The sequence below is a fragment of the Nicotiana tabacum genome, chromosome 4 (genome assembly GCF_000715075.1).
Source record: "Nicotiana tabacum cultivar K326 chromosome 4, ASM71507v2, whole genome shotgun sequence".
NCBI lineage: Eukaryota > Viridiplantae > Streptophyta > Magnoliopsida > Solanales > Solanaceae > Nicotiana > Nicotiana tabacum.
Window position 1 is genome coordinate 33,893,070 of NC_134083.1, and position 26,574 is coordinate 33,919,643.

The 26,574-nt window shown below is 36.7% G+C and overlaps 3 protein-coding genes across 5 annotated transcripts; all 3 read left to right on the forward strand.

Annotated features, from left to right (window-relative positions):
- Positions 1-3,574: 3,574 nt before the first annotated feature.
- Positions 3,575-11,403, forward strand: LOC107773226 (betaine aldehyde dehydrogenase, chloroplastic-like). Its single transcript, NM_001325154.1, is given in 15 exon segments — positions 3,575-3,761; positions 4,097-4,230; positions 4,681-4,761; positions 4,847-4,995; positions 6,049-6,141; positions 6,223-6,346; positions 6,451-6,516; positions 6,612-6,681; positions 7,021-7,097; positions 8,148-8,261; positions 10,113-10,190; positions 10,275-10,426; positions 10,509-10,569; positions 10,673-10,779; positions 11,099-11,403. Coding segments are annotated over 15 exon segments (1,515 nt in total). The 5' UTR covers positions 3,575-3,643; the 3' UTR covers positions 11,190-11,403.
- Positions 11,404-11,990: 587 nt separating this feature from the next.
- Positions 11,991-17,897, forward strand: LOC107773227 (uncharacterized). 3 transcript variants are annotated; one of them, XM_016592670.2, is made up of 16 exons: positions 11,991-12,123; positions 12,655-12,789; positions 12,931-13,028; positions 13,186-13,286; positions 13,373-13,451; positions 13,654-13,714; positions 13,835-13,881; positions 14,007-14,099; positions 14,205-14,295; positions 14,596-14,644; positions 15,676-15,792; positions 15,884-16,031; positions 16,609-16,701; positions 16,778-16,846; positions 17,444-17,486; positions 17,605-17,897. In XM_016592670.2, exons 2-16 carry the CDS (start codon positions 12,732-12,734, stop codon positions 17,703-17,705), a joined length of 1,248 nt encoding a protein of 415 aa, XP_016448156.1. In that variant the 5' UTR covers positions 11,991-12,123; positions 12,655-12,731; the 3' UTR covers positions 17,706-17,897. The 3 variants fall into 3 exon arrangements, with proteins under 3 accessions (XP_016448156.1, XP_016448157.1, XP_016448158.1); XM_016592671.2 differs by lacking the exon at positions 11,991-12,123 and adding an exon at positions 12,180-12,316; XM_016592672.2 differs by lacking the exon at positions 11,991-12,123 and adding an exon at positions 12,396-12,504.
- Positions 17,898-18,388: 491 nt separating this feature from the next.
- LOC142180196 (uncharacterized) lies at positions 18,389-20,267 on the forward strand. Its single transcript, XM_075251145.1, has 2 exons — positions 18,389-18,543; positions 19,149-20,267. Exon 2 carries the CDS (start codon positions 19,156-19,158, stop codon positions 20,188-20,190), a length of 1,035 nt encoding a protein of 344 aa, XP_075107246.1. The 5' UTR covers positions 18,389-18,543; positions 19,149-19,155; the 3' UTR covers positions 20,191-20,267.
- The last annotated feature ends 6,307 nt before the right edge of the window (positions 20,268-26,574 follow it).

Below are 26,574 nucleotides of genomic sequence, written 5' to 3' on the forward strand. Positions count from 1 at the left end.
TCCCGCCGGCTCAACTGTATCCGGAATCTGCTCATGAGTTGGAGCAACTGGTGGTACTACAGGTGCTGCTCCAACAGCTGCACGAGCTATACCTCGACCTCTACCTCGGCCCCGGCCTCTACCACGGCCCCGGACTCTCGCGGCCCTAACTAGTAGCACTGGTGGTTGGCCGTCTTATCCGGTAGTACGTGTCCTTACCATTATGTGAGAGAATAGAATAACATAAATTTAGTTTCCGGAATCAACAAATTCGCACGACAAAATACAAGAAAGTGAAATTTTCTTAAGGGTTCTGCAGCCTCTCGCAGATAAGTACAGACATTTCCGTACCGATCCGCAAGACTCTACGAAACCTGCTCATGACTCGTGAGACCTATGAAACCTTGGCTCTGATACCAACTTGTCACGACCCAAAATTTTACCCGTCGTGATGGCGCCTATCTCAATACTAAGCAAGCCAACAATCTCAATAAACCACATATCCTTTAAATTTAAAAACATCATGATTAAATTCAGCGGAAGAAATCTCACAAGTACAAATATAAATACTCCCAAAACCCGATGTCACTGAGTACATGAGCATCTAATATGAATACAAGTCTGGAAAATACGATCCATAATAGTCTGAGACCAAATGCAGTAAATAAGGAGATAGGGAATGAGAGGCAAGGTTTGCGAAACACGGCAACTACCTCTGAATCTCCGAAAAATCAACTGTGCAAAAGAAATCAACACCCGTTGTAGCCGAGAACACTTGAATCTGCACACGAAGTGCAGGGTGTAGTATGAGTACAACCAACTCAGTAAGTAACAATAATAAATAAGGAACTAAAGATAGTGACGAGCTACACAGTTATAGTTCACTTTCAGTAATTCCAGCAAGAATAGACATGCTTTCAAATCCAGTAGTTTAAGTTCATGTAATCCGGATATAAAATCTTTCAGAGAATTTCACAACAATGACAGATAGCAACTAAGTGCAACAACAAATGAAAAGCAAGTACAGCCTCTCAAGGCAACAGTCACTCAACTCGTCACAACAGCTCAACCACTCGGCTCTCAGCCCTCAGCACTCATACTGAATGGGTACCCACGCTCACTGGGGGTGTACAGACTCCGGAGGGGCTCCTACAGCCCAAGCGCTATAATCTGCACGGATAACTCACGCGCTACACGAACAACTCACGTGCCATAATATAAATATAATATCTCGCAATCAGGCCCTCGGCCTCACTCAGTCACAAATCTCTCCAGTCTCTCGGGCTCTCAATAATCATGAAATCAGCCCAAACAACAATGATATGATGCATCAATAATGTACAATATAGAGATTGGGATAAAATAATCAAGTAAACTGTGACTGAGTACAAAAAAACAATTAAGGAGATAGTTCAACATGTACACGACCTCTGTGGGTCCCAACAGTACCAACATATAGCCTAAACATGGTTTCTAACATGACTTACAATCAAATTTCTACAACACATAGAGAGCACATAGCTAACCACAAGTTATTTAACTTTACAGTTTCCATGGGACGACCAAGTCACAATCCTCTCGGTGCATGCCCACACGCCCGTCACCAAGCATGTGCGTCATCTCCAAAATAATCACATGATATAAAGTCCGGGGTTTCATACCCTCAGGACCATATTTATAACTGTTACTTACCTCAAACCGTAAATTTCTTTACTCTGCAATATCTTTTCCTCGTGAATTGGCCTCCAAATGCCTCGAATATAGCCACAAATAATTCGATTCAGTCAATAAAATTTATTGGAATTAATTCCACAAGAAAATATTAATTTTCCATAAAAATCCGAAAATTAGCTCAAAAATCTCCCATGGGGCCCACGTCTCGGAACCCGACAAAAGTTACAAAATATGAACGCCCATTCAACCATGAGTCCAACCATACAAAGTTTACTCAAATCTGACATCAACTCGACCTTCAAATCTCCAAATTAACCCAAGAGGGTTTCCCAATTTTCCAACTTAATTCACCGATTAATAGTTAAAAACAACCATGAATTCGGGTAATTTAACCAATATTAGGTTAAGAACACTTACCCCATTATTTTTTCTAAAAATCTCCCAAACATCGCCTCTTCCCGAGCTCCAATCTGTCAAAAATGGGAAATGGGATGAAGTCCCATTTTTAGAACTTAAACTCTCTGCCCAGTCATTCGTTCTACGCGATCGCGAAGAACAGTTTTCCACTGCCCAGATTTAACCCTACACGATCGCGGACTTTCCCACGCGATCGCGGTACACATCTTCACAGACCTATGCGATCGCAGACTGGTCCACGCGATCATGAAGCACAAAACGCGTGACTTCTATTTTCGCTCTACTTACTCTACGCGAACGCGACCTTCTTCATGCGTTCACGAGTCACAACATCCCAGAGCTACGCGAGCGCATCCCTCTTCACGCGATCACGAAGCACAAAACTCAGCAGCCCCAATTAACCCTACGCGATCGCGTCCCAATCTTCGCGATCGCGAAGAAGGTTTGAAACACCAGAAATCAGCAGCTACCAGCAATGCAAAAATGAAGGAAAATAATCCGAATACCATCCGAAACACGCCCGAGCCCCTCGGGACCTCAACCAAATATACCAACAAGTCCTAAAACATCACACGAACTTAGTTGAGTCTTCAAATCACATCCAACAATACTAAAAACACGAATCACACATAGATTCAAGCCTAATGAATTTTGAAACTTTCCATTTTTACAAACAACGCCGAAACCTATCAAATCACGTCCGATTGACCTCAAATTTTGCACACAAGTCATAAATGACATAACAGACCTATTAGAATTTTCACAATCGGATTTCGACCTCGATATCAAAAAGTCAACCCCCAGGTCAAACTTTCCGAAAATTCAACTCGCCATTTCAGGCCTAATTCCTCTACCGACCTCCAAATAATTTTTCAATCACCATACGGAGCTATTGAAATCATCAAAATTCAAATCCGAGGCCGTTTACACATAAGTCCACATCTGGTCAATTTTTTTTTCTAATTTAAATTTTTAATTATGAGACTAAGTGTCTCATTTCACTCCGAATTTCTTCCGGACCCGAACCAACTAACCCGGTAAGTCATAAAACAACTGTAACGTATAAATTGAATAGTAAATGGGGGAACAGGGTTATAATACTCAAAACGACCGGCCGAGTCGTTACAGGTAAGGTCTACGTACACACTACCCTCCTCAGACCCCACGGTGTGAGATAATACGGGGTATGTTGTTATTGTTGTTGTAAGATAAACTAATAAAATACAAATAGTTACATCAAATTAATGAAGATAAGATATATGTCTTGTATATACTTTTTTTAATACTTAACCATGATTTAATCCTATCATGGTTAATTGATAGGAGTATATATTTTGATTTTGATTTGTTTATTCTTAAGAGTATATACCGTATAGTATACTATACGAGGGGCGCCGAAAGCCACGCCGGACAGCAGGACACCTGTCCACGACGCCTGACTATCTTCATTCCTAAATTTCAGCTATAAAGTACAATTCCTAAATTTCAGCTATAAAGTACAATCAGTGCTACATTTTTCAACCCTTATTATTAGCACAGTCCACAAAGTAGTGAAGTGATCGAGTGGAGAGGTATGGCAATTCCCAATATGCGGATCCCTAGTCGGCAGCTGTTCATCGACGGTGAATGGAGAGAACCCGTCAAGAAGAACCGGTTACCCGTCATTAATCCTGCCACTGAAGAAATCATCGGTATTTGAACTTTTTAGGTTTAATTTCAAAGATCTCTTGCAATCTATTGGATCATCCAGAAATTCTGCTAAGGTTTTTTGACAACTTTTGGAAAATCAAATCTTTTTTTTCAAGATTTGCGAGTGTTTAACGGTAGGAAGTAGAATCTTTTCTGAAATATCCCTCAAACTACTAGTTCAGATATATTCTTTTGAAAAAACCTTTTTTGCTAAAAACTTATATAAGCACGTTTTCGGATTTATTTTTTGAAAGAAAAGTTCCACAAACAAACGCCTGGAAATGAATGAGTTCTTGTTTGATCCCGATTGTGTTTGTTGATGTTGTTGGATTTTCAGGGGATATTCCGGCATCTACAGCGGAGGATGTAGATATCGCCGTCAAAGCTGCACGGAGAGCGCTTGGTCGAAATGACTGGGGTTCTACAACTGGAGCACAGCGCGCTAAGTATCTTCGTGCTATTGCTGCTAAGGTTTGTGTATTCAGTTCGGAATATAAATAATTTCAAGATCTCGCTTTCGTGGACTTGAAAACTACCTCTACTAAATCCAAACGCTAATATATTATACAGTATTATTTTTGAGTGGAATTTAGCATCCGAGAATTATCTTTGCTTCACTTGCATTTGTTTAATTGTATTTTATTTTAAATATAAGATAGGGTCAAATTCCTAACTTCCAAGACCATACGGATTGTGTATCTTGTGAGCTCACTTAACCAAATATTTGTGCTTACCCTGGTCACATCAAGATCGCTCAATTTGTGTCTTTCAGCCGACGTCTAGTGACATCAACAATTTATATATAATTGAATAACATCCTCAAATCTTGGTGTTTGAGTGTCAACCAGATGTTGATATGTCTATCCAATATTAATCTTTTATGCTTTAAATGACAATTGCTGTTTTTTACATTTACTGTAGGTACTGGAGAAGAGGCCTGAACTTGCTACACTTGAGACAATTGATAATGGAAAACCCTGGTTCGAGGCTGCCTCTGATATTGTATGTTCTTGCTTAATGGGGTTAACATAGTTTAATTTGTTGCAAATTACATTGTTTTACTTATATGCTCTTTCTTATCTTCCAGGATGATGTCGTAGCGTGCTTTGAGTACTATGCAGACCTCGCAGAAGCTTTGGATTCAAAAAACAAGACTGAAGTTAAACTTCATCTGGATTCATTCAAGACCCATGTTTATAAAGAGCCTCTTGGTGTTGTGGGGTTAATTACTCCATGGTAACACCACTTATCAATAATGGTTTATGCTCTTATTTTGTGTTTCAATCCTGTTGGAAAGATGGCATTCTTCTTTTTCCAACCAAGTTGATATTTCAGGCCACCAACCTCTGCATTGCACATACAGTTAGTGTATGTGGCTGCTACGTTGTTCTGGGCATATTGCAAAATGAAAAAAACTGTTGTATAGTGAGCTAAACTTTGAGCTTTGTGCTTAACTAAGATAGCCTTTTGAAATCCCAAAAGTTAGAGAAAAGAACATAGTTTGCAAATGAAGCTTATCAAACTAGTTATCGACTAGTTCAGCGTTGTCAGAGTTGGATGCCATCCTAACATCTGAGCGTCGAGAATGATAATCAAGTGGACTTGTGAGAATTATATGTAAGTTTGATAGTGACAACATATGCATTTCAGGTTCTTCAGAAGGTAAAATACCATTGAGGCGAAAACCTTTGGAATGTTGATATTCTAAGAATCTAAGTTATTTGGAGTGCCTTGAAAAAGAAGAGATAAATTAGATGAAAAATTTAGGAGCCTCGAGGGGATATTGGAAAGTGTAGATTGCCTCCTGAATATTTCTTTGCTTGTTGACCTCAAACTAGTTGCATGTGCCCCAAACTTGTGAATAGTGTGATGGGGTTTGCTAAAATTAGGCCCTCAGACTACATTTCCTCTTAACATCTCTGTTCATTGTGGGGAAAATTGTTGCAACGGAAACACCTTGTCCAGAAGGTGAACCTATGTGCCTTATTGGGACTCTGCCTTGACCTAACTGCCTCAAGGCAATCAGGATTGCCCGGGAAAGTCGAGAGGGGTGTTGAAAGAGTGGGGGGGGGGGGTATTCTTAAAGAGAATCTCTTTTAAACTTTGCTTATTTTTACCAGTCACACCTCATTAACAGTGTCAAAGATTCCTTTAAAACAACTTTTTTGTTTAAGTAAGGGAGAGTCGAAATCAATCTTCTGGAGCATTGTGAATTTCATTGGCTTTTTCATGTGTGGGTTGAGAGAAAAGATTAGGTGGTTGACTTATGAGCTTTTGTTTCATATGAAGGAATTATCCTCTGCTGATGACCACATGGAAAGTCGCTCCCGCCCTAGCTGCTGGTTGTGCAGCAGTACTTAAGCCGTCTGAACTTGCGTCTATGTGAGTCCTTATCTTTTTCTTCATTATTCATATTATTTGGTCTACATTATTTACATTTTTACTCTTTTTTTCCAATATCAGTACCTCTTTGGAGTTGGGTGAAATCTGTAGAGAGGTGGGTCTACCTCCTGGTGCCCTTAACATACTAACGGGATTGGGACATGAAGCTGGTTCTCCTTTGGTATCGCATCCTGATGTTGATAAGGTTTGCTTCTTTCTTTTAGGTGGATCTATGCTTATTGATCAGTCAGCATTTAGTACTTTGTAATTTCATTATGGTGAATGAATTTTATTTTTTTGGATGAGCAGATTGCCTTTACAGGAAGTGGCCCAACTGGGATCAAGATCATGACCGCTGCAGCTCAACTAGTTAAAGTATGTCCGCATCCGAATAATCATTAGGTTCCTATTGGCAAAACTGATATTCTGGTGCGTTCGGGTAGCTAAACCTTTGTTTTTTTTTTTTGCAGCCAGTTACACTTGAGCTTGGTGGAAAAAGTCCACTAGTGGTGTTTGATGACATTCCTAACATTGATATAGGTTTGCTCTTTTTGACCCTATATGATAACTCCCTTCTAATATATATTATCTTTTCCTGGCATGTCTCAATTTCCTATAACATAATAAATTGATAATTTTGGAAAAAGGAGGAAATCCGTTTGTAAAATGAAGGAAACTGAAATTAAACTGGTGACTAACATATTACAAATCGATGCTCTAACACCTGAGCTAAGTGTTAAATGCCTTGCCTAAACTATTGGAATTGGAATCTTATACTACTTTCTATGTCCTTATGTTTTTCATATTAAGTCAGCTTTGCGGGTGCATTTAAGAAATTAATTTAGCTCTAAAATATAACTGTCCTCATTGTCTACACAGCTGTTGAGTGGACACTTTTTGGCTGCTTTTGGACAAACGGTCAAATTTGCAGTGCAACATCACGTCTTATAATACAGGTAACAAGCTAAATGTTGGACAAGGCCCCAAGTATTTAGTCAGTTTATTTCTTTCAGTTATTGGTTAACCAAGTACTTTCACTCGGCACCATTTACCATTATCTGGGAAATACTGAATATACCCATAGGGTCCTGTAGCCTTTATTGGCAACCCGCACTTCTTTAAGAATACAAGACAATTATGGGGGTGATGAGTATCTTAAGGAACAGATAATTAGTTTAAGTTGTATTTGTAACACTATAGAAGAGGCTCAAATAACAAGAGGAAGATACATCTGCCTTAGCTTTAATTGAATACAAAGAGAAGAATAAAGGCTCTAAAGTGGTACCAAGGAAATGGATCCACTAATTCGTTCTCTCTCTATCGTTAAGAATAGGATACTGATGACTGGCCTACTTAATTCAATTTTAGAAGACCAGTCAATAGCCTGCCAGAGTTCTTGAGGGTTGGAACAGGAAGGGGGGTAATCCTAATGGCTAATTGAGCACATTTTGCATCTAACACTATACAGCGATAACCAGATAATACCTTATCAAAGAAAAGGCTAAAACAGCCTCCTTCCTTTTTCGTGTGCTACAACAATTGAAATTACGGTCTCAATTTGGACATTCATTAAATTACCCTTAGAAATTCAAAAGTTATTTAACTGAGCGTAAAGAGTATTGTAACAAACATATGTTATAATGCAAAAATTTCCCAGGAAAAAATAGAAGAAAGAAAACAAAAAAGTCATGGTCTTAGCATAAGTTTTTTTTGGTTTTCAAATAGTAAGTAGATCATTTTCTACAGGAATATCCTTTTTAAGAAAGGAGTAGGATGATACACTCTCTTATGAAATCAAGCAAGATGGGGTGAAACTCCTAGGTTTGTTTTATGCCACCTTATCAAAACACTGTGAAAACAATACTATTACAAAGTCCTTTTGATGTGTCCACACTGTGAAAACAATACTATTACAAAGTCCTTTTGATGTGTCCTTTAATGCTATCGCCCTTCCTATAATCACCAACATTGGAGCTCTTGGTGAAACCATATTCTGAATTTTGCAGGATACAATTGCTTCACAATTTTTGGACAGGCTTCTAGAGTGGACGAAAAACATCAAAATCTCTGATCCCTTGGAAGAAGACTGCAAGCTTGGTCCTGTCATTAGTCGTGGACAGGTAAAGAAATTATGCCATTAAACTAGTAGAAGATGCTTGCTTTAACTATAGTACAAGGTGCTTCTTGGAGACAATGTTATGTGTTGTCTTGAATGTTATGTGTTGCTTTAACTATAGTACAAGGTGCTTCTTGGAGACAATGTTATGTGTTGTCTTGAATAGATGCAACTGTAACGCTTATCAAGGGAATGACTCATGAAAAATTATGTTTCTTCGCTGCTCCAATGTGACATCTGTGTGGAATGTCATCAGGTAGTGTAGGGAAGCAGATTGCGTGCACAAGTAGAATAGACTCGTGGGTTAGTGAGTAAGGGGATTAGACTGGAAAGTGAACAATGAAAGAGCCAGCTAGATGCAGCATAGATAACTATGAAAGTGGATAGATATTAAGTGATGCACCCAAGTTAAAGAAAGGGTGACAGGAACAACCTTTCTTAGCGCTCTTTTCAAGCGCTTAGCTTCTGCTAGTCGCGGGGCTTGAACTCTCTTTTGACCTATTACCAGAGTTATACACTCTGAAAGTGGATAGGTGGTTTGATCGCTGTTAACTTAACTCAAACTCAAGACTACCACGGTACATAGCACTTGAATAGGTTCAGCAGTCTACACATCTTCAAGCTTGTATACACTCCTCTTTCGGAAATTAACTACACTTTGGATTGACCTCGACCCTGCAATATGATCTTTCTCTCAGATAAAGAGTGGTGTTTTTTCAATCAAAACCCATGATGCCAGACTTCTTTCTGTATGCAACGTATTGCAGTTTCTTATTAGATACTTGACCTCCAGCTCTCTCTCTCTGTCTCTCTCTCTCTCTCTCTCTCACACACACACACACACAGAGACGCATTCCATCACACTTTAGTTTGTTATCTACTACTGTCGTCATCTTGTTTAAAGGATTGGAGTCGGAGGATAAAGCTCAAGAAAAGAATGAAATAATGGTGATCGCTCTCGGAAATTTTCTCCAGTTAACATGAAGCATGGTTTTGTACTTGCAGTAAATTTAAAACTTCCTCTACAACCACATTTATAGTTTGGTTCCGAGACTTTGTAGAGCTGTTTCACTTTATGAAGAAGGTATTTTACTGCATATTCTTCAAGTCTCAAGGAAATAAAAAAAGATAAAAGAAATTGCTTATGGACGGTCAAGTGCCGTTTAGGTGATTTAACAACAGTGCCTAACAGAAAACATAAGCTAGATTGAAAAGCCACCATGTTCGTGTCTTATCTTTAGTTCATTTGGGAGGAATATCCCCTTGTGGCTGATATTTATTGGAAAACTTTGGTCCTATCAGAAAAAAAAAAGAGAAAAAAAGAGGAAGTTGCAAAACCTTTAGATGCGTTTCAACTTTGCAAGAGAATAGACCATATCTCTGCCTTCTGGAGACATTTGATAAAATGGAAATATCATGAAGTTTTATTCCCCTTCCACGAGGGTTATATGATAAATCTTGTATTTTGGAAAGTTAATTGGTCGTGTTGTCCAGAATATATTTTCAATTAACCATTTGCTAATTGTCACAGAAGTTTCTATAACAACACCATGAAGTAATATGAGGTTGGGGAAATCATATAAAAAAAAAAAAATCAAAAATAGAGAAATAATGATCATAATTCATATCAGTTTAGAAGTCTGAAGATACTATAAGGAACTCTTTTATCACTGAGATAAGCAGCATGATTTAAAACTGATATGGATATTGGCTTTCAATTTGTGTCTAATCTGTTTCTTTTCTTGCTTTCTCATACATGACGTGCAGATCATGTTTATCTGCTCGTTTCTTTTTTCCTTGTAAGCAGCACACTTATGGACAGTGCTTATATATTGATTGTTTGTTTACCTTTCAGTATGAGAAGGTCTTGAAGCTCATCTCAACAGCCAAAAATGAAGGTGCAACCATTCTTTATGGTGGCGAACGGCCTCAGGTAAGAAATGCTCCCGGTGCAAGTATGCAGGTTCTGTATTTATCAATCTGTTGGAACGTGTCTTAATTCCACATTGGATTTCAGCACTTAAAGAAAGGATATTATATTCAACCGACAATCATAACTGATGTGGATACGTCCATGGAAATCTGGAAAGAGGAGGTATTTGGACCTGTTCTTTGTGTCAAAACATTTAAAACTGAAGAGGAAGCCATTGAACTAGCAAATGATACCAAGTGAGTTGGCTACAATTATGGTATATGGTTCTGTTACTTTACAAACTCTCTCTTTCCTTATCTGCACTGTTTGCTCTGTTAGGTATGGTTTGGGTGCTGCTATTTTGTCAAAAGATCTTGAAAGGTGTGAGCGTTTCACAAAGGTGAGAGTAGTTTCTTCATTGCCCAAAGCATCTTGTATCCTTACCAAAAGACACTGCTTCTGCAAAATCAGGGATGATGATATCTTGTTAATGGACTTTGCAGGCTTTTCAGTCGGGGATTGTCTGGATCAACTGTTCACAGCCATGCTTTTGGCAACCTCCATGGGGTGGCAAAAAACGTAGTGGTTTTGGACGCGAACTTGGGGAATGGTAAGCACTCACTTGGTGATTTCAATACCATCTTGAACACATTTATGTGGCTTAGCAGTTACCTTACTTTCTGTTCATCCATATGTTCCGTATCTGCTTCTTCAAATTCTGTTTGTTAAATGGCCTTACATTGAAATTGCTGGAATGAGCTATGTTGTAGAAAGACAATCCAGTAACCATGGAAAAAACTGTAACTGTAGTTTTACCACACTGGAGGAGTAACTGGAGGGGAAAATATGCACCTGACTGAAGCATTCTGAAGTAATTTTGCAAGTTGTACAGCTGATAATGTTATTTTGCCCTTTGTTCTTTCTTGCAGGAGTCTTGAGAACTACCTAAACATTAAGCAAGTGACTCAGTATGTGTCTGACGAACCATGGGCTTTTTACAAGTCACCTTCAAAGCTGTGAAACTTTCAAATGGTTAAGGAACATGCAATTGTGTTGTGCCACTTATGAGAACCAATGCCGATGGAGAAGCAGAGATGAAACTTGATTTGATGTAGAAGTAGTGTTGTTTGTATTGTTCGTTAAGTAGTCTAATAAATCTGTTCGAAGGGAGAAAACATGGATAGCATTTTATACTGATATTGCCTTTCTCTTTTGTTTATCTCATGATTTAGAGCATAGTGTCAATCAAAATATGGGATAGTGTTATGTGATTGCTACAGCAGACTGAATATCCCTTAGTTTCATAGGTGGAGTAAAGCTAAAAAATCTTAAGATTCTAAGAATGGCCCCTTGAGGCCAGGGAGTCCTGAAAATGGCTAATAAACCACCGCAAATGGTTGTGATTGTGAATTATATACAAAAAACTAAGTAAATGCCGGTATTATGTTTTCCCATTATCAGTGATGATCAATGATACATTACCACGCTGCCATTGGATGTTATTAATAAGAAATGAAATGAAAAAACGAGTGTGATTAAGATTGTGAAACTTGGAAGTAGCTAATTATTATGAAATGAAAAGGGAAAGTTGTAGTCACAACTCACAACCATATCTTTTTTCTATAAACTTTCTGTTATACAATTCATTTTTAAAATTTTAATTTGATTGTAAATATTATAAATATAACATTTTCGTCATTATGTCGGATAATTATCTTTTTCTTCTTGATTTGGCTTTATCCCGAAGAAATCAGATAACCAAGGTAGGTAGAGCACTTTTAGCACGTGGGACCGATGACTATATCACTTCAATCGTTACCAATTTACCAATTCTAAGGAGAGAAAAAAAACAGAAAATATATCACCTTTTTGTCTTTGGTTCTAAGGCTGCTCAAGAGAGAACCGAGAAGACTCCATCTGTAAACTTTGGTAATTAAAATTCTGATTCAGAAAGGTAAGCAATCTTCTCACTTTAAGTTTTTGTTTTTGGTAGGAGAATAAAAGGAATATGCTTTCCAAGTTCCATTTATTACAATTGTTTCCACATCGGAACTTCATCTGTTCGAAAAATAAAAGATACTGTACTCCTTAATATCTTAATATGATTGAAAATAGAAGTAGGAGTACAAGGCATGTGAAAAACAGAGGTGGAAATTTCCTAGCCATTTTTTTTGTATTTGTCGCATATCCACCCACTTTCTTCTTTATTTTCCTTTTCACTAGATCTCCCTCCCCATTTTTTGTACTCATTTCAAATTTTAGAGCAATTCCTAACCCCCCCCCCCCTCTGTCTCTCTATCTCCCATACATTCTCGCCTACCACACACATCCACTCGTACTCTACTCTTTACATTTTTCTGTCTCTGCTTGTGTCTTTTGTCGGCAGTATCACTTTCAGTTTCTTTTCTTCTAATAATTGAGTTGCCCTTTTGAGATTATTACCATTACTTGTATGTATATAGATGATATTTTGTTCATTGGACAGTTGAAGAATTGGAGCTGCTAATTTGGGCTGAAGCTTTTATTCCGTATATTGAGATCTGACTTCTGCTTGTGATAAAAATGGGAAGTTCTGAGGAGAGAGTTGTTGCTGTGATCATGGTCGGTGGACCAACCAAAGGTATGCACTTTGATTCAGTTTTGTTTCAATTATTTGAGAATAGTATAGTATAAAGTTTGAATCTTGTGAATTTAGAAAGCACTGCCCTGTTCTTGTTTTCGATCAATTTTCAATTGATTCCTTCGAGATATGCATTGACAGGTACACGATTCCGGCCATTGTCATTGAATATCCCAAAGCCACTCTTTCCATTAGCGGGTCAGCCAATGGTTCATCATCCGATCGCTGCTTGTAAAAGGGTAATGTTCCCTTTGTAGTAATGGCTATACACTGTAAGCATTTCATGTTCAAAGTTATAACACAATGAAAGAGGATTTAATTGTCAAATGGGATGTGCAAAGTTCCAAATTTTTCTTTTGCATTGAACTAATAAGTTTTGTACCATGGGGTTTTCAGATTCCAAACCTAGCGCAGATCTACCTCGTTGGCTTCTATGAGGAGCGTGAATTTGCGATATATGTATCTTCAATCTCGAATGAACTTAGAATTCCTGTCAGGTTACATTACTATCCTGCTTATCCGTGTTCTGAATTTTCTGAACTTTTCAATATTGGAGCTCATTGTTGAAACTTATTGTTGCTAGATACCTGAAGGAGGACAAACCACATGGTTCAGCTGGAGGACTTTACAACTTCAGGGATCTGCTCATGGAAGACAGCCCGGTTTGAATCTTCACTCTTCTTGATTATATTCTTGTGATGATCATGTGTAAATTCCTCGGAATGACTAACTACAGGATTAGTTATTGGGAACATAAAAATTGATCAAATATGGTCCAAAAAGAATCTGAAAATATAATTGGGGCTACTTCATCATCATACTTAGCAATTACCATTAACGTGGTTATTTTATCTCACCTGGCAGTCACATATATTTTTGCTGAACTGCGACGTTTGCTGCAGTTTTCCACTGCCTGAGATGCTTGGTATGTGCCTTTCTTCCCTCTTCTTCCCTCTTGATCAACTTCTCAGTAATACGGACCACTGCAGTAATTTAGAATTTGACTTTTCCAAGTTTTACCTTCTGCTTTGCTCCAACTTCGCAGAGGCTCATAGAAGGTATGGTGGGATGGGAACCATTCTTGTCAGCAAGGTAATTGAAAGTACTCTCGAACTGTTTGTCTAGGCCATTTTCTATTGGCTATTTCATAGCTTATTAACATCTATGATTGTGATTACTGCATGTTGCAAGTCTTATTTTTGAGTTTCCATATGCAGGTATCTGCTGAGACAGCTAGTGAATTTGGAGAACTGGTCGCTGACCCTGATACCAATGAACTGTTGCATTACACAGAGAAACCTGAAACTTTTGTACGTCCAGATCCAACATTTACTTACTCTTGGGCTTTACTTGCATAAACCAGGAAATATGTAGGTTTATACCCATGGTGTCTTGCCTAATATGACTGAATACAGGTGAGTGACCGCATCAACTGTGGTGTGTACGTATTTACACCAGATATCTTCAATGCTATTCAAGGAGTATCCAGCCAGAGGAAAGACAGAGGTTAGTCTACGCATCATAACTAGAAGTTCCCTTGACTATGTGTTTTCATGTTAAAAGGATTGAGATATTTGGTCCATCTCTTCCTTTGATCTCATTGTTCTAGTGTCATTTTGACCTTTGGCCGATATGAACACTAACATAGTACAATTGCTGAACTTAAACACAGTCGCGATTTACTTGGGACAATATCACATCTTCTTAATCTAATATGGATTTCAAGTTTCTTAAAACCCATGCAGCGATCTCAAGCAATAGTATTCTATGGGGTGATTTTATGAAGTCCTTTCTCTTCTTTTGCAGCTAACCTAAGGCGTGTATCCAGCTTTGAAGCTCTTCAGCCAGTAAATAGGTATAATTTCCCTGTCCAACTACATGTGATAGACATTTTGTTGCTACCTTAAGAGAATAATGATCTGTTTAATTTCCCTCTATTATGATATCACTGTTGGACCTCAACTTGGTTTCTAGGTTCTCGGTGTGTATTTCATTCTTCTATAATTGCTTAAAAACATGGTTGCTTCTTTCTCCTCGTCGTCTAAGTTTCACGCACTTATTTGGAACTATCCAGGATCCCCACTGGCACAAGTTCCAATCCAGATTTAACATTTATTTGACTGATTTTTCTCAGCATTTTGTTTGGTGGATGGTGAAATGCTGTGAAGCTTTATAACTGCAGTAACTGATAATTGCTTTTCAGGACAGAGTTCTTGGTGCGAGCATAATTTACCTTTAGTTTCTTATGGCAATATCAAATACTTTATCTTATTTAAATTGTTGAGGAGAATGCATGATGAGCAGGTTTGCAGTTGCTTAATCTTTAGTGTACTCATGTTGTCTTCACTGTCATTGAGAACTCCTCCAAAACTGACACCTGTCTTAGATCCTTGAAGCCCACACTTACCCCAAGCTTAAGCCATTTGTTTCGACATCTTCCTGATGTCTGCTCACAGTTAGTTTGGACAAGACAATGTACAAATGTTGGAACATTTTGAACTGTGGGGTTCTGCACCTCTAGCTTGAGTCGTGTTACCTGGTCTTAAAATAACCTCATGAAAGAGGCTTTTTCTGCACAAGGGTTGTATGAATAAAATCACCCGCTCTAGGTGGTAATACATTCTTGGCAAAAAATAGTCAAGTAGGGGTCTGCAGACTGCAGTTACTAGAGATCGATTACAGGTCTCTGAGTCGCAACTTTATTATTCATGAATGAGGTTTATGTTTCTTAATAGGAGCACTAATAATCTTCCCACTGAATAATACTTAGAATTGGAATCAATATAAAAAATTTAGAATTGGAAAACATAGTTTAGAGCTACCAGTACACCTGAAAAGGATGTCTGGTTCATTCTTTTCCTTTCCTGATACGAGCTTATTTCACAGGAGTCTTCCAACAGACTTTGTACGGCTGGATCAAGATATTTTGACACCTCTTGCAGGGAAGAAGCAGCTATATACCTATGAAACCATGGATTTCTGGGAACAAATTAAAACACCAGGGTAAGCCAATCACATAAAGTGCATATCATCCCAGCTTTTCCATTTCAAATATCAAGATTTGAGGTAATGGGTAGGTTTGTTTCTTTTGTAGGATGTCTCTGAAATGCTCTGGTCTCTACCTGGCTCAATATAGATCCACCTCACCACATCTTTTGGCAAGTGGGGATGGCTCAAAGACGGCAGCGATCAGTGGTGATGTTTATATCCATCCATCTGCTAAAGTTCATCCAACTGCAAAGGTTATATTCAGATACAACTACGACTAACATATTCTGATTATTATGTTATGCTGTAGATCTCATGGTTGATTAATTGAGATGAATGGTTTATTTTTTACTGCAATAACTTTTATGATATGAAAAACAGCAAGGATATTTTTTCTAGTTAATTGACGACTATATGTGTTTGCAACAATTAACACCCTCTATGTTATAGACATCTAGGCTTTGTACATGTTTGCAACACAGTTTCATGGTCATCTGTTTTGTAATGAATCTGATTCTTGGTATGGATTATGTCATTTATTGCAGCATTTTCTACATTGCCAAAGCTGCAAACTGTAACCTTTTTTCAATTAGAAGTAATGAGATCAAATCTGATTTCTGCTTGGCATCTATGCATCTAAAGAGCTATCTCTGATGGCTCTTGCTTACTTCCATCCTACCCCTCATAATTTTTTTTTTTTTTTTTTTCCGGTATTGTTCTCTCTTTTACATCAATAATTGCCACAGACACTGCAGTTGCCATGATTTTTGGATCACTTATAACCTCCTTCCGTCACCTATAGAATTGACTTGTCCGTTTAATGTTGAACAGATTGGTCCAAATGTTTCGATATCTGCTAATGCTCGTATTGGAGCTGGTGCCAGGCTCATCAGTTGTATTATTCTTGACGATGTTGAAATCAAGGTGCCACTTCACTACATCACATCTCATGAGATACTTCAATGACGTGTTTGAATTTAACACGGAATTCTTTTTCCAGGAAAATGGGGTTGTTATTCATGCGATTGTTGGCTGGAAGTCTTCAGTTGGAAGATGGTCAAGAGTCCAGGTAAATGATGGAGGTGGCAATATTCTTGTCTAAGATATCAAATACACTGTTGAAGAAAGATGCTTTGATGTGTGAACTCTCCAAATATATACCAATAATACCGGGAGAGGAAGTTATGATTAGTTTGTCATTTTGTCTGTCCTGTCAATATATAATGGCAGCTGGCACCTGGTTTCTTCTTTGCGATTAGGAAGATTACAATCAAAGGAAGAGCTGTCATGCTACTTTTTTCATCAGAATTATAGAGTCAAAGTTAGTCTGGAGAAAGTATTTTTCCGCATAAAAATTGGATAATATACTTGCAATTGATTACATATGATGATATTAAACAAGTACCAAGAGTGTAATCCAGGTACTGTATAAATAGAATTTTGTGATGGAGTAAATGTTAAGCTTGCCGGTAGGAAATCTGCTAGATTCTGTGAACAATTTAAATTTCTATGATGTCAGGTCTCTTCATTGAGAGTTCCTAAGACTGGCTTAATGCTGTTTTTTGGAGTCTATTTCATCCTGACTGGACGGCATTCCTCCATTCATTTGTTTTCTCTAGTCCTAGTCTTCACATTAGGTGTCTAAGCTAAATCAAACTGATTTCAGGCAGCAGGAGACTACAATGCGAAGCTCGGGGTCACAATTCTTGGTAATGCATTTCTTTTATCATGATTTCCTAGTTATTACAGTTCCTGCATTTTCAAATCGTCGATATTTAATTTTTAATTTTTGGGTTGGATTTTCTAATTCAAATATCTTGGAATCAGGTGAATCTGTCTCGGTTGAGGATGAAGTAGTGGTAATCAACAGCATTGTACTGCCAAACAAGACTCTTAATGTGAGTGTCCAAGAAGAGATCATACTTTAAATGCAATAAGATGAATTGGGCAGGGCTGTTTTACTCATGCTACTGAGCCATCTTTATCCCCATAGGCTTGTATTACCATTTTATTTTATGTATTGTTTGTACTTTTGAGTGCAGAACAATTTCTAGATTACAGATTACTCTTTATTTGTAATTTGCTAGTAAGAGACTGAAATAAATGATTCTTTTCTTTCATTTTTTGTTAAGGCTAGCCCCCCTTCCCCACTCAATTCATTAACTTTCTTTTAAATTGAATATTAGAACTTGTGGTTGTTAAGATTTCACCAACTTTCTTTTAATTGAATAATAGAAACGTATGGTGGTTAAGATTTCACCCAGATGTTTCGGATCTTTCTTAACCCGATTCTCAAAAGAAAAAAGTGCCTACGATACGTTCACTTCAAAATAAATTGTCAACGAGGTTATTTGCCATTTCTTTTCACTTGGAATGCGTTTGACAAAATTTTAAAGTTTATATTTGGATAAATATAAAGGTTCATTGTTATAAGAGAAATCAATAAGTTGGATGTCTACTCTTCTTCCATGATCTTCTCAAATGCTTAATGACATATTCAATGACATATTTCTATGCTTAATGACATATTCAATGACATATTTTTATTCATTTTTCATGCTTATATAAAGGCCTTGTAATAGATAGGAAAAACACACAATTGAAGAAGAAATAAGAATCTCTCTTCCTCTCTTTCTCTCTATATATCTTAGCTTGTTTTTCCTTGTTCGATATTGTTATTTTGAGTTATATTTATAACACGTTATCAGCACGATTGTCACCTTCATTTTTACAATCACATCCTAGTTGTGTTCGATTCTCCTTCAGGTATATCACTATATATTCTTTTAGTTTATGGTAATATATATGCACCAATATGCTATTTATTAACAAATTCATATACTGTTAAGCATTTATTTTAGTTGATCATGTTACTGGAGTTCTCTTACCTTGCTTATTGTTAAAGAAAATATAAGATATAGATCTTAAGTGCGTTAAACTAACAAAAATAATTTAATAAATATGTGTGGACTTGCGTAGAGCAAAACTTATCTTCAAGACATTCTACAAAAATAAAATAGTGATAACCAAGGTGACAAAGTAATTATTGTACATACTAGTTTAAATTACTTTATAATTGGTGGAAAGTAATATTTTGAATACATTCACTCTTATCACCGTATATGGTTATTCCTCAAATCCACGTTTATAATAAATTACTTTTCTTTTACCATACTAAATATATCTCTTTGTGTTTATTCATATACTCCATAATTCTTGTTTATTTGACATATATATATATTATATGTTACTTTTTATACTATATATTTGAAGTGATCAACTTCTTAATTAGTTGTCTGATTTATTTTTACAAGTATATTTTCATTGAAAATTATTTGTATTTGTTCTAACCCATTTACTTTTGTGATTAGTTTCAATATGTCAAACTTGTCAAAGCTTGAATTTGTGGCACTAGACATTACCGGGAAGAATTATTTATCATGGGTCCTTGATGCTGAAATTCACCTTGACGCTAAAGGTCTTGGAAATACTATTATACAAGAAAATGAAGCATCAAATCAGGATAAAGCGAAGGCCATGATTTTCCTTCGTCATCATCTACATGAAGGGTTAAAAACTGAATATTTAACTGTAAAAGATCCACTTGAGTTATGGATTAATTTGAAGGATCAATATGACCACCTAAAACTTACGGTATTACCGAAAGCTCGGTATGAATGGATACATTTAAGGTTGCAAGACTTTAAAACCGTAAGTGAGTATAATTCGGCTATCTTTAAAGTAAGTTCTCTATTAAAATTATGTGGAGACACTATCACAGATGAGGACTTATTAGAAAAAATATTTTCTACTTTTCACGCTTCAAATGTGGTGCTACAACAGCAATACCGTGAAAAGGGTTTTAAGAAATATTCTGAGTTAATCACATGCCTACTTGTGGCAGAGCAGAATAATACTCTATTAATGAAAAATCATGAAGCCCGTCCCACTGGGTCAGCACCATTCCCGGAAGTGAATGCTGTAGCAGCATATGATAAGTCTGAAAGAAAACAAAATAATTACCGTGGTCGTGGACATAGTCGTAGACGTGGACGTGGCAGGGGACGAAATAATTATCGTCATTATGGTGGAAGTAAACAGGAGAACAATAAGGGTTCTCAAATTAATCCTTCAAAAGGTAAAATTAGTATGTGTCACCGATGTGGTATGAAAGGTCATTGGGCACGCATTTGTCGTACGCCAGATTATTTTGTCAAACTTTATCAAGCCTCCCTTAGAAAGAAAGAAAATAATGTGGAGGCACACTTGACCTTTCAAAATAATGATGATGAAGCAGGTCCCTCAAACAAATATGATTCTGAGGCACATCTTGCATATAAAGATGATGATTTTGGAGGCCTAGCAAATATTACTCATTTAGAAGCTGGAGACTTCTTTGAGGATATTGACTGAAGAACTAATCATCTTACTGGGAATGAAGCTATAATAAAAGTTGTCATTTTGTTATGTTTGCAACTAGTTTATTTTTCTTAAGTGTATTTTTCTAATATATCATGTGTTACTAGTTTCTACATTCCTAATGTATTTCTTAATATATATTTTGTTTGTCTTTCGTATTTCTTATAATATACTTTTTGATTTTTTTTATGAAGAATATGAAAATTTTTCGGTCTTCAGTTGGACTCAAGATTAATAAAGATGATATATGTCTTCTGGATAGTGCTACAACACACACTATTTTAAGAGATAAGAGATATTTCTCTTATTTGGTAATGAAAGAAGCCAATGTTAATACAATATCCGGTAGTACAAAATTAATTGAAGGTTCTGGAAGAGCCAATTTATTACTACCAGGAGGAACAAATTTGGCTATTGATGAAGCACTATATTGTAGTAAATCTCAAAGAAACTTATTAAGTTTCAAAGATATTCGCCAAAATGGCTACCATATTGAGACTACAAATGAGGAAAAGATTGAATATCTTTATATTACTACAATAATGTCTGGTAAGAAATATGTGCTTGAAATGTTACCTGCTCTTTCCTCCGGCTTATACTACACAAGTATTAGCAAGATTGAAACGCATGCCATAGTAAATGAAAAGTTTACTAATCAAGATAATTTTATTATTTGGCATGACCGGTTGGGTCATCCTGGTTCTACTATGATGCGTAAAATAGTTGAGAATTCACATGGACATTCAATGAAGAACCATAAGATTCTTCAATTTAAAGAATTCTCTTGTGCTGCATGTTCTCAAGACAAATTAATTATTAGACCATCAGCTATTAAAGTTAGGATGGAATCCCCTACATTTCTGGAACGTATACAGGGTGATATATGTGGGCCCATTCACCCTCCATGTGGACCATTCAGTTATTATATGGTTTTGGTAGATGCATCTACAAGATGGTCACATGTATGCTTACTATCAACTCGCAATATGGCACTTGCGAGATTGTTGGCTCAAATAATAAAGCTAAGAGCACAATTTCCAGATTATGCAATTAAGACAATTCGTCTTGATAATGCTGGTGAGTTTACATCCCAAGCCTTTAATGATTATTGTATATCAACTGGGATAACAATTGAGCATCCGGTTGCTCATGTTCATACACAAAATGGTCTAGCAGAATCATTGATCAAATGCCTCCAATTAATTGCTAGACCAATGCTTATGAGAACAAAACTTCCCATTTCAGTATGGGGTCATGCTATTTTGCACGCAGCAGCACTTGTACGGATAAGACCCACAAGTTATCATAAAGTCTCCCCATTGCAATTGGCTTTTGGTCAGGAGCCAAATATTTCTCATCTTAGAATCTTTGATTGTGCGATATATGTTCCAATTGCTCCACCACAATGCACAAAGATGGGTCTCCAAAGAAGGTTGAGAGTATATGTTGGGTATGAATCTCCTTCTATTATAAAATATCTGGAGCCTATGACTGGAGATTTATTTACAGCAAGATTTTCTGATTGTCATTTTGATGAATCAGTATACCCAATATTAGGGGGAGAAAATAAGCAGCTGAGAAACGAGATAGATTGGAATGTATTATCAATATCTCATTTAGATCCTCGAACAAATCAATGTGAACAAGAGGTTCAAAAGATAATTCATTTGTAAAATATTGCAAATCAACTGCCAGATGCATTCACTGACCTACCAAGGGTGACAAAGTCACATATTCCAGCTGCTAATGCTCCAATTCGAGTGGATATCCCGGTAGGACAATTAATTAAAGCAAATAATTTTAAACCACACTTGAAACGTGATAGACCTATCGGTTCTAAGGATAAAAATCCTCGAAAAAGAAAAGGAGCAAATGATCAAAGTGATCATAATACGGAGGTAGTGACTCAAGAAGAGCACAAAGACATAACAAATGATAAAACCTCAAGGGAGGTTCAGGTACCTGAAAATGATAAGAATGAAGAGATCTCAATAAGTTATGTCTTAACGGGAAAAAGATGGAACCGAAATAATATTGTTATCGATAACGTTTTTGCTTATAATGTCGCTATTGAAATAATGCAACAAGATGAGGATCTTGAACCAAAATCTGTTGATGAATGTAGACAGAGAAATGATTGGCCAAAATGGGAAGATGCTATCCAGGCAGAATTAACTTCACTTGCAAAACGTGAAGTTTTTGGGTCTGTAGTCCAAACACCAAATGGTGTTAAGCCTGTTGGCTATAAATGGGTTTTTGTACGTAAAAGGAATGAGAAAAATGAGGTACAAAGATATAAGGCACGCCTTGTTGCACAAGGATTTTCACAAAGGCCTGGTATCGATTATGAAGAGACATATTCTCCTGTTATGGATGCTATAATGTTCCGTTATCTCATTAGTTTTGCTGTCCATGAAAAGCTTGACATGCATTTAATGGATGTGGTTACAACCTACCTTTACGGCTCACTTGATAATGAGATATACATGAAAATTTCCCAGGGATTTAAAATGCCTGATGCACATAATTCGAAGTCCCGGGAAATGTTTTCAATCAAACTGCAAAGATCTTTGTATGGTCTAAAGCAATCAAGTAGAATGTGGTATAACCGCCTTAATGAGTATTTATTAAAGGAAGGTTATATAAATGATACCATTTGTCCATGTGTTTTTATAAAGAAAACAACATCAGAGTTTGTTGTACTTGCTGTATATGTTGATGACATAAACCTTATTGGAACTCCTACAGAACTCCAAAAGGCAATTGATTATTTAAAGAAGGAATTTGAGATGAAAGATCTCGGAAAAACAAAATTATGTCTTGGTTTGCAAATTGAACATTTGGCAAACGGGACTTTTGTTCATCAATCTGCCTACATAGAAAAGGTATTAAAACGGTTTTACATGGATGAAGCACATCCATTAAGTACTCCGATGATTGTTAGATCACTTGATGTGAATAAGGACCCGTTCCGACCTCAAGAAAAGAATGAAGAACTTCTTGGCCCTGAAGTACCATATCTTAGTGCAATTGGTGCACTTACGTATCTTGCTAACACTACAAGGCCTGACATAACTTTTTCAGTTAATGTCTTAGCAAGATATAGCTCTGCTCCTACAATGAGACATTGGAATGGAATCAAACACATATTGCGGTATCTAAAAGGGACTATCGATATGGGGTTATTTTATGGCAATGATTGTAGTCCCGATCTTGTTGGTTATGCCGATGCTGGGTATTTATCTGACCCACACAAGGCTCGATCTCAAACAGGCTATGTGTTTACATATGGAGGCACTGCCATATCTTGGCGATCGACTAAGCAATCAATAGTGGCTACTTCATCTAATCATACCGAGATAATTGCTATTCATGAAGCAAGTCGAGAATGTGTATGGTTGAGATCTATAATACACCTTATTCGAGACAAGTGTGGTTTAAAGTGTGATAAATTACCCACAATTTTGTATGAAGACAATGCAACATGCATAGCCCAATTGAAAGGAGGATTCATAAAAGGGGATATGACAAAGCACATTTCACCAAAGTTATTTTTCACACATGATCTTCAAAAGAATGGTGAAATCAATGTGCAACAGATCCGTTCAAGTGATAATATGGCTGATTTGTTCACCAAATCTCTACCGATGTCAACCTTCAAGAAACTAGTGTACAAGATTGGGATGCGAAAGCTCAAGGATGTGAATTGATGCTCTCATCAGGGGGAGTTAATACGCGTTGTACTCTTTTTCCCTCACAAAGTTTTGTCCCACTGGGTTTTCCTTGCAAGGTTTTTAACGAGGCAACCAAAAGGCGTATTTCTAAATATGTGTACTCTTTTTCCTTCACTATTATTTTTTTTTTCAATAGGATTTTTTCCTAATAAGATTTTAGCGAGGCACATTATCTATGGACATCCAAGGGGGAGTGTTATAAGAGAAATCAATAAGTTGGATGTCTACTCTTCCTCCATGATCTTCTCAAATGCTTAATGACATATTCAATGACATATTTCTATGCTTAATGACATATTCAATGACATATTTTTATTCACTTTTCATGCCTATATAAAGGCCTTGTAATAGATAGGAAAAACACACAATTGAAGAAGAAATAAGAATCTCTCTTCCTCTCTTTCTCTCTATATATCTTAGCTTGTTTTTCCTTGTTCGATATTGTTATTTTGAGTTATATTTATAACACGTTATCAGCACGATTGTCACCTTCATTTTTACAATCACATCCTAGTTGTGTAAAGAAGATAGGGGATTTGGATAGACTTTTAAAAAGTAGCTTATAAGTTATAAGTTGGTAATATTCAATTTTTGATTTTTCGCTTGTTTTTTTTAACTTTTCATGTCTTGTTGATAAAATTAATTTATTTCAAAGATATTTGGTCCAAGTGGTTACGCAAATCAGCCATGTGTTTTCATGACTAGGTATACTTGTTAATATTAAAAGTCAAGTGGCCTAAGAAATTATTAGTTGGCTTCTTGCATGGAGCTTTAAAGCCAAGTGTGCTTTAACAAGTGGCCAATTTACTCCATGCAAATGCCACACTTGGCAAGACAAGGAGCTTCCAAAACTCCTATAAATAGCTAATTGCTTAACATTCTCATCATCCAATTGACCCGAAGGCTTTCTTTTCCTTAGAAATTATTAGTTGCTATATTTTAGCAATCATTGCCTACTACTTCTTTTAGCTAGCCACTTAAATATAAAATAATATTTGTTTCTCTTCAATAAATTCCTTTTCTTATTATTTCTTAAGACTTTTTGGTGTATTATTTAATTTTAGTGATTCATATATCCTCTAAATAAATAGATGTAAGCTTGTTTGAGAAAGCATTTCATATTACTGAAATAATTTTTTAGGACAGTGCCCAGCACGACTCAAGCTAATTCGTGTATTTTCGCTTACAAATATTATTTTTCCGTGTCATTTTTCGACAATCTAAGAAACTATGGAAAGTAATACCACTACGGAATTTTTTTATGGTGCTACCAATTTTGGTTTTATCCCCGCTGCTACTGTTCCAGTTGCCCTACCAGATATCCATGGTGTTGCAAATATGTTATTGCATCCACAACTTTGGCAGACACTAATATCAAAATACAGGTATGTAAATAGATATGGCTACATATCCAATGCTAATATTAAAACCTCTTAAGAAAAATGCACCTCAATGCAAGAGAAGTGTTGGGATAAATGACAATCTCGTTAAGTCAAAATTAAATTTGACTAAAAGGGATAACATAGTTGTTGCAGTCATTTCTCAAATAAATAATGTGCCCAATGTGAGAGATATGGTGATAGACTCTGGTCCTACTAGACACATTTGTGCAAACAAAAATAAATTTTTACCTTACATCCAAGTTAAGGAAGGAGAAGAAAGTATTTATCTTGGTGACTCAAGAACAACTCACGTTCTTGGGAAAGGAATTTTTTTTCTCAAACTCACATCTGGTAAAACTCTAGCATTGCATAATATGTTGCATGTTCCTAATATCCAAACAAATTTAGTTTCTGTGGGATTATTAGAAAAAGTTGAAGTGAAGGTTCCTTTCGAGAATGATAAGGTCGTATTGACCAAAAATAATATTTTTGTGGGCAATGGATATTGTAACCATGGCTTATTTATGCTTAATATTTCTGATACTAGCAATAAAAATGCAACTTCTTCTGCTTATATGATTGAGTCAATTTCTTTATGGCACGCTAGATTAGAACATGTTAATGTTGCGTATATAAAGAAAATGTGTCGTGCCATGATATGAGAGTTAATGCACGAAGGGTGATGCCGTATCGTTTCTATTAATTTTATGGTGAGATTGAGAGTAAAAGCACAAAGGGTGATGCCGTGAATTTTTCATTACTGTATTAACTATTCCTGTTGATTCATGGTATATTGACTGCTCTGGTGATCATTCTGTTGTAGTTCTTTATCTTGTATTCCCCTTAGTATGTTCCCCTCCCGACATTTCCTGTGTAGTTGTTCATTTCTGTTATTTGTATATACAATGTTAAATTGTACAGGTTGATTTGTAGGTGCCTTGCCTTAGCCTCGTCACTACTTCATCGAGGTTAGGCTCGACACTTTCCAGTATATGGGGTCGGTTGTACTGATACTGCACTTTGCACTTTCTGTGCAGATTTTGATACAGGCTTGGGTTGATCGAGATTTTGCTATTGGTCCGCTATCCGGAAACCAAGGCAACTAGGGACAAGGCTTTCAAAAGCCCCCATTGTACGAACAACCGAACAATCCACCCCTTTCCCTTCTCAAGGTCCTAGTTCTTCTTTATTTCAGACTATTTCTTATTGTAAATTCTAGAATGCTCGTGAATTGTGACTCTAGATCCGGGGGTAGTAATTAA